The sequence below is a fragment of the Toxorhynchites rutilus genome, chromosome 3, assembly GCF_029784135.1.
Source record: "Toxorhynchites rutilus septentrionalis strain SRP chromosome 3, ASM2978413v1, whole genome shotgun sequence".
In the NCBI taxonomy this organism is placed as follows: Eukaryota; Metazoa; Arthropoda; class Insecta; order Diptera; family Culicidae; genus Toxorhynchites; species Toxorhynchites rutilus.
This window is the reverse complement of record NC_073746.1, coordinates 223327537-223336349: the sequence shown is the minus strand read 5'-3', so window position 1 is coordinate 223336349 and position 8813 is coordinate 223327537. Positions and strand designations below refer to the sequence as shown.

Genomic DNA, 8813 nt, shown 5'->3' with positions numbered 1-8813 from the left:
TGATGCGATGCGATGTTAAACGATGCCATACAACCACACTGGCTTGAAAAAAAATGAGATTTTTTTTGGGGTCCGCGCGTTTTGTACTCTAGCGGTACACACTCACAGGATAGAGACAAATCGGCAGACTCAGCCAAAGGGGCGAGTCCAACGAGACGAACGAATGAGCCTTAAAAAGGCAGCGATGGCAAAAAAATATATTCATTACGATTTGTTCGCTCGTTGCATTCACATGCAGTTGTTTCTAACAAACACGAAGGCACCGAAGACTAGTGGAATAGTGGGAAAGCCGCCAAAAAGTTCGGCACGGCGCAGAAGAATATTTCGGAAACCGACAAGAAGAAGGAGAAGGAATCATATGCTATCTACATCATAAGGTGCTGAATAAGGATCATTCCGACACCGGTTTCTCATCAAAGACGATGAGCGTCAATGCATCTTTGAGCGTATCGTAGCAGAAGCTTCGCGTCTGATCCACTGCGAAATTCAGATCGCAATCAGTCTGTTGCTGCCCGGTGAACTTGCATGCGGTTTCCGAAGGTACCAAAGCGGTGACGAAGTATACCTGCTCCAAGTAAAGAGCGTTTTCCGACTGCTGATCCGGAAGCAAACCCTAAAAAGGGTCCTTTTCAGGACCACAAAATCATCTTTAATCTAAAGAGTTTATTGTTTTGTTATCACTCGATATCCCCATCTTGTTCGGCTAAACCTTCCTGTTTAGCGATTGCGTTTGCCACTCGCCACAGCTTTCACAGTTAGAAAATTACTTCCCATCCAGATTGTGACCTGTTGTACAGTAAATTACACTTAATGCGACGTGCCGAAGCACCACTCAGTGTCGCATTGGAAGCGATTTTAACCTGTAATTGAACATCTGCGATGACAGTGGTACAGTGTCGACTTTCAATGTGGGATCATAATTTGGATCCCGATTTTTATGTTTACAAAAATGTCCAACCAAATATGTTGCATTACATGTCTGTCCAATTAGCTAAATGTTGAAATAAATGTAAATTACTGTACTTTCAATCTGGAGGCAATTTAAGAATTGGTGAAAATTGAATGATTGCGAAAGTCCACAACCATCAATAAACTCAGAACAACTGACTGTTCGCGACCCACAGTGCGAACGAAGAGCAAGTGGAAACATAAAGTAATACCCCTTCTAACTATCCAATCCTTCTCCCATTCGACCCACTCCCTTCCTTTCAGAACACAGTGTGTGGTGTATGGCACGAACACATCCAGCCCCGAATATACCGCGACGTAAACAGTATATACAGACGCAATGCATAAGAAACGAACGCATACAACTAAATAGGTGCATACAGAAATTCCCTCCCAATATATTCATTCAAATTCCTACGTGTAACCAAGCAACATCGCTTAATAAACCAGTGTTAAATTGTTATTCAAAAGGCTTTTATTCTACCGTTAACGTGTTCCAACCAGTTTTTTTACAGAGTGTAATTCCTGAGCTATCGCTATCGAAATTTCCTTCAGGCGAAGGATCCGGCATCCCTCAATGGTGTGATCCACCATTTTTTGGTCCTTCGAACCGGATAACAACCGGTTTTTTCAGTTGCAGTTGGCAACTTGTGGGATTTTCCATTTGTGAAAAAAGACATTGACTGGTTTTGCTCATAGTGACCGTGTGAAACAAATGAAAAAGTGTGATCGAACAAAGTCGCGCATGGGAGCGTATCGCTTTAACGTGTCCGAACGTGTTACGAGAATATAAATAAAGTGTGCAAACTTTACGAGCTTGTTTGAACGTTTGTGTGACGATTGGGTGTGAAAAATCAAAGTGTTTCTTAAGTAACTTATGCCAATGCAGCACACACCAGTGAAAATAAATCCTAAAGAAAGGATGGCGGATTTGAAAATGCTGACTCATTTGCGTGGCCAAGCGAAAGCAAAAATCACACGCATTCGTAACGTTGTCGAGGCAGCCGCTGGTGCGAGTGTGATTGAGTATGACGCCGCACAGTTAAAAGTGTATTCGCGAAATTTGGAAGGACATTTCCAAGAATGTGTGGGCCTTCATCATCAAATTGTTGCTATGTCTCCGGTGGAAAAAATTGAAGATCACGATCAATGGTACCTCACTTTTGAGGAACAATATAACGAGACGTGCATCCTCGTAGAGAGAATGGTACAATCGATGTGTTCAACCCCAGTGTCCAATGCTCAACGTGTTGAATTGCCACCAATTGATAACCCTCGCATTATCGTCCAGCAGCAACCATTGAAGGCTCCCATTCCAACCTTCGATGGTAAACCCGAACATTGGCCACGATTTAAGGCAATGTTTTGTGACGTCATGCGAGCTTCCACCGATTCCGATTGCATCAAGCTCTATCATCTGGAGCGATCGTTGGTAGGAGCTGCTGCCGGCATAATTGACGCTCGAACTTTGAATGACAACAATTATTCCCATGCATGGGAAATATTGGAGGAAAGGTTTGAGAATAAACGAGTAATCGTGGATACTCATATTCAAGGATTGCTGAACCTCCAGCAGATGTGTAGTGAGAACCCAACGGAACTGCGAGAGCTCATCGATGAAGTAACTCGACATGTCGATGGATTAGCGGTGCTGAAGGAAGAGTTAGTTGGAGTTTCTGAACGCTTTGTGGTAAATCTCATGACTGCAGCTTTAGATAAAGAAACAAGAAAGATGTGGGAAGCATCTGTTCCACACAAAGCAATTCCGTCCTACGAAGATACAATTAATTTTTTGAAGAAACGTTGTGCCATCCTCGAACGCTGCGAAAGTGCACCGTATAGCTGTCCAGCGAGAGCAACCGATCCAGTAAAGAAGCCCATCAGCTTGATTAAAAGTACAGCTACCATCACTGCGAACAAGGACGCTACCTGCGAACTGTGTGCTGGTGCACACCATAACTTCAGGTGTGAGGTTCTCCGTGCGATGTCCGTCCCGCAACGTCAATCCAAAGTAAGAGAACTGAGATTGTGTTATAACTGCCTGCGCAAAGGACATCAAACCAGCAGCTGCAACTCAACCCGAACCTGCCAACGGTGTCAAGGTAAGCACCACACACTGTTACACCTTGATAGATTTCCAAATGTCATGTCAGTTGCATCTACTGACAATCCCAATCCCTCTTCCTCTGATGCTTTGTCCCAACTTGCTACTACCACTTGCTCAGTAAGCGATACTCCACGCCTTGGAAATAGTCTGTTAATGACAGCTGTCGTTAGTGTTTTAGACAGCAATGGTAAATTCTATTCGTGCCGTGCGTTCTTAGATTGTGGATCTCAAGCTAATTTAGTATCATCTAGACTCATCGACACACTGAACATCCCACGCATTCCTGCTAATATTGAGATTATTGGAGCCAACGACAGAAGATCCACTCTGAAAGAAATGGTTAAAATTGAAATACGATCTATGCACAGCAACTTCCTAGCTCATTTGGATTGTCTTGTAACAAATAAAATAACGGGTGTGATACCTTCTCGTAAATTCGATACACGAGTTTGGCCCATGCCTTCCGGATTGCCTCTTGCTGATCCAACATTTCACACTCCCGGTGAGGTAGACCTCTTGATCGGAATCAATTTGTTTTTCAAACTTTTGATGCCAGGTCAGTTGCAATTATCTGATGAACTTCCTATTCTTCAAGAGACTCGCTTGGGCTGGATTGTTGCTGGTTCTATTGATGAGGTCAATCAATCTCAGAGCATACATCAATATTGTGTAGTGTCTTCGGAACCACTTTCCAAATCTTTGGAAAGGTTTTGGTCCTTAGAAGCTGTTGAATCACCTCCAGCACTGACAAATGAAGAGAAAGAATGCGAAGAAATTTATTGTTCCACTACGCGGCGTAACACTGAAGGCCGTTACATCGTACAGTTGCCTCTGAAGGATTCAGTATCTAAGTTGAACAATAATCGCTCCCTTGCTCTTCGTCGATTTCTCATGCTTGAACAAAGATTTAAGAAAAATCCAGAGATGAAACAACAATATGTCCAATTCATTGATGAATACAAAGCTCTCGGCCATTGTAAGCAAATATCTGAGTTTGGAGATACTCCAGAAACGCTAACGTACTATCTTCCACATCATGCAGTGCTCAAACCGACGAGCTCGTCTACTAAACTTAGAGTAGTATTCGATGCTTCAGCCAAATATTCAGGTCTTTCACTCAATGAGATCTTGATGACAGGTCCGATCATCCAAGATGATCTTTTCTCGATCCTTTTGAGATTCCGTAGGCATCGTTACGCCTGTACTGCAGATATTTCAAAGATGTATCGGCAAATAAGTGTTGACAGTAATCAAACGTCGTTACAAAGAATCTTTTGGAGGAAAGAGCCATCAGATCCATTAGAGGTTCTTGAATTGACAACCGTTACTTATGGGACCTCTAGTGCTCCATTTCTCGCCATCCGAACACTCCATCAGTTAGCATCAGACGAATTAGAACGTTTTCCCACCGCTGCGAGAATTGTGAATGAACATTTTTACGTGGATGATGCTCTTTTTGGTGCTGATACTATCGAGGATGCTATTCAGTACCGTACAGAATTGACCAAACTATTGAACTGTGGAGGATTCCCGATTCATAAATGGTGTGCTAACGAAGAAGCTATAATACAATCAATACCGGATGAAGAAAGAGAGAAATATCTTACATTTAAAGACGCAGATATCAACCAGTCAATTAAAACGCTAGGATTACTATGGGATCCAAAGAACGATGTATTTATGTTCCTCGCCAAGTCCGTTTGTTCCTTAGTTGATCCACCTACAAAAAGACGTGTGCTTTCTGAAATAGCAAAGCTGTTTGACCCCCTCGGCCTGTTGTCGCCGATAATTATGATAGCCAAGGTTATAATGCAGCAGATATGGTTAAGTCGTTTGCATTGGGATGACATGATAGATGGGAAACTACTTCAAGATTGGCATAAGTTCCGTGAATCTCTGCATCAATTGCATCAAATAAAAATTCCTCGATATGTGGGCGTACTTGCAGGAAATATCTATGAAATTCATGGTTTTGCGGATGCATCCAATCTTGCATACGGCGCATGTATCTACATTCGGGCAGTGTCCATTGAAAGTGTAAAGGTTTCTCTGCTATGTAGCAAATCGAAGATAGCTCCACTTAAGGGTCTTACAATACCAAGAATGGAACTTTGTGCGGTACTTTTGCTTTCTCGGCTGTCTTCTAAGGTTATCCCCGCTCTCAAAATGGAGTTTAATCAGATTACATATTATTCAGACAGTCAAATCGTCCTTGCTTGGCTGAAAAAACCACCGAATCAGTTGAATTTATTTGTTCGGAACCGCATCATGGAGATTACCAACCAGACACAAAACGCGCAATGGAAGTTCATCCGAACAGAACATAATCCCGCAGATGTGGTATCGCGTGGACAGTTGCCCTCAACATTAGCCAACAATCAATTGTGGTGGAATGGACCGCCTTTTCTTCAGAATCACGAGTACCACATTGAAGAACCCGATCGCTTCCCAGATGATAAACTACCAGAATGGAAGTTTGCCCTGGTATCCACAGCACTTGTTTGCCCAGATATCCTCCAGATCATGACTGATATAAGCTCCTTCAGAAAATTACAAAGAATTGTTGGTTACGTTATGAGATTTTTTCACAACTCGAAGTCACCCAGATCCGAACGAATCCATTGCCAATTTCTTACAATTCCTGAGTTGAAACATTCGATGCAAGTTATTGTAAGATATATACAACACACGTATCTAATCAATGAAATTAATGCTTTGAGATCTGGAGAACCTACCCGAAGGCTTATTGGTCTTAGTCCTATCCTAAATAATGATCTTTTGAGAGTTGGAGGTAGATTACAAAATTCTTTGTTGCCATACGAGGCTAAACACCAGCTTGTGCTACCTGACAAAAACACCATTACGGAGTCTCTCATACGAGCTCTACACGAAGAAAATTTGCATGTTGGTCCATCGGGCTTGATTTCCATAATTCGTCAAAGATTCTGGCTCCTCAATGCTCGAAACACCGTAAGAAAGGTAATAAGATCATGTGTTGTTTGCTTTCGAGCGAATCCACAACTGGTACAGCCAACTATGGGTAACTTACCCGAAGCCCGAGTTGTTCCTGCCGCTCCTTTCGCCAAAACAGGTTTGGATTTTGCTGGTCCAGTTTTCATACGTCAAGGAATACGGAAAACAGTAATCAGAAAGGCTTATATATCTCTGTTCATTTGCATGACCACCAAGGCTATTCATTTTGAGCTCGTGTCAGATTTATCCTCAGCTGCATTCATAGCAGCGCTGCACCGTTTTGTCGCGCGACGTGGTCTCATTGAAGAGCTGCACTCCGATCACGGAACCAATTTTGTCGGCGCTAAATCTGAACTGCACGAATTATACCTCATGTTCAAGGAAGACCAGATGCGGTATAAATTGAATGATTTCCTTCAACCACGAGAGATAACATGGAAGTTCATCCCACCCCGTGCCCCAAATTTTGGAGGGTTATGGGAGGCCGGTGTAAAGAGTACCAAAACACATCTCAAGAAAATTCTCGGTGGCGCATCCTTGACTTTCGAAGAGTACTACACAGTTCTGACTCAGATTGAGGCGATCCTTAATTCCCGCCCTTTATTTGCTCATTCCACTGATCCCACAGAACCAGAAGCGATCACGCCCGCTCATTTCCTCGTGGGGCGTCCACTAACAGCCATTCCAGAACCTATTCTAGAAGAAATACCAATCAATCGTTTAACACGATGGCAACATCTACAGCAATTGAGAGATCATTTTTGGCGACGTTGGTCCAAAGAATATTTGAATACGTTACAGTCTCGACAAAAGTGGACTAAGGCATCGAAGAATGTAACCCCGGGAGTTGTAGTATTACTAAAAGAAGACAATTTACCACCACAATCATGGAGACTAGGAAAAATCGTGAATGTATATCCAGGAATTGATTCTACCGTCAGAGTGGTTGATGTCCAAACATCAACAGGTTTATACCGTCGTCCTGTTTCAAAACTGGCACCGCTTCCAATTGAAACAAATTTGTCCAACGCATCTTAGTTGAGCCCGGGGGGAGAATGTTCGCGACCCACAGTGCGAACGAAGAGCAAGTGGAAACATAAAGTAATACCCCTTCTAACTATCCAATCCTTCTCCCATTCGACCCACTCCCTTCCTTTCAGAACACAGTGTGTGGTGTATGGCACGAACACATCCAGCCCCGAATATACCGCGACGTAAACAGTATATACAGACGCAATGCATAAGAAACGAACGCATACAACTAAATAGGTGCATACAGAAATTCCCTCCCAATATATTCATTCAAATTCCTACGTGTAACCAAGCAACATCGCTTAATAAACCAGTGTTAAATTGTTATTCAAAAGGCTTTTATTCTACCGTTAACGTGTTCCAACCAGTTTTTTTACAGAGTGTAATTCCTGAGCTATCGCTATCGAAATTTCCTTCAGGCGAAGGATCCGGCATCCCTCAATGGTGTGATCCACCAACTGACAAATTCACATACTCATAATATCCTGGCAAACAAATTATGAAAAAATCAATTTGTGTTTTATTATTATTTTGGATATTATTTTAGAATGCATGTTATACAACTGTATTTCGTGAACTCTTTTTTTGAAAGGTTTAATGGCCCTGATAAGCGCCGTGTTTTATAGAATGGTTCCAATTTAGAAAACTCAATACTCGTGGTTTTGAAAAAAACCATTTCGAACGCCCTCGATGCCGCCTTGTTCTGGATTTGCCACCAAAGTAGTTTGAATAAAGAACAAACTTTTTTCTTCTGCTACCTGCTGCCGTTTTGTGATTGCGTTTGCCACTCGCCACTCGCTGCAACTGCCTGTTGTCTTGATGTCCACCGAACCGATTGTGGTCTGTTCTGAATGCGGGTTTTCTTATCGTCCGCGGGTTTTCTTAGCGATCCTCCTTTGCTCCTTTGCCATGTCCAGACATGGCTGCTTGTGTTGGTTTGTTGATGTGATGTGATGCGAAACGATGTGGTGTATGGTTTGGATGAGAATGATCGTTACGGCATCGGAGCGGGGATTTTTAAGCTGACTGGCTGACTCGAGAATTACGCATGTGTGAGACTGCGACCAATGTTTCGTTCATTTTTTTTTTCTTTTTCCTTTCCAATCGTGCTTCATTCTATTTCGCTGATGCTCTGGTTGCCCGTTTTGGTCGGTACGATTTGAGGAGCACAAAATGGACCAATCAAAAATGGGCACATAGTGTATTTGGACAATTCTTGATATTTCACAATTATTCAATTGTTTATCTCAAGAAAAATGAAATGTTATTCGTTATGATAGATGCGTAGATATATTTCCTATCAATTGATGCAAACACCTTTGCGATCTATTGAGAAATGCCCGAGTTATAAGCGTTCCAAATCTTGCATTTTTTCCTACTTGTTCAGTGCCTAGATTTTCATTTCACCCCCTATATCTTCCGGTTAGACGTAGTCCTACGTCAAAAAATCGGAATATGACATGAAATTTATCTGGTTTTTGTTAGATTCGATTCCTGCAACGCTTTTTTTTCGCCAATTGGAGAACAATTTCAGAAATTTCAGAAGTCATCCTGAAAAAGAAACTAGATTCGTCACAGTCATACACCTGATCAATGATGGAATCACGAATCTTCGATTGTAAAAATTCTGAGGGGTTATGTCAAGGACACGACCGCATTTTCGACGTAGGACTACGAAATTACATTATTCAATTTAAATAAACTATTATCACTCCGGGTTTTATTTTATAATGCATCGAAATTTTTGAAATAA

The 8813-nt window shown here is 42.1% G+C and overlaps 1 protein-coding gene across 1 annotated transcript; it reads left to right on the top strand.

Annotated features, from left to right (window-relative positions):
* The first annotated feature begins 1870 nt into the window (after positions 1–1870).
* Positions 1871–7066, top strand: LOC129773961 (uncharacterized). Its single transcript, XM_055777638.1, has one exon. It carries the CDS (start codon positions 1871–1873, stop codon positions 7064–7066), a length of 5196 nt encoding a protein of 1731 aa, XP_055633613.1.
* Positions 7067–8813: the final 1747 nt, after the last annotated feature.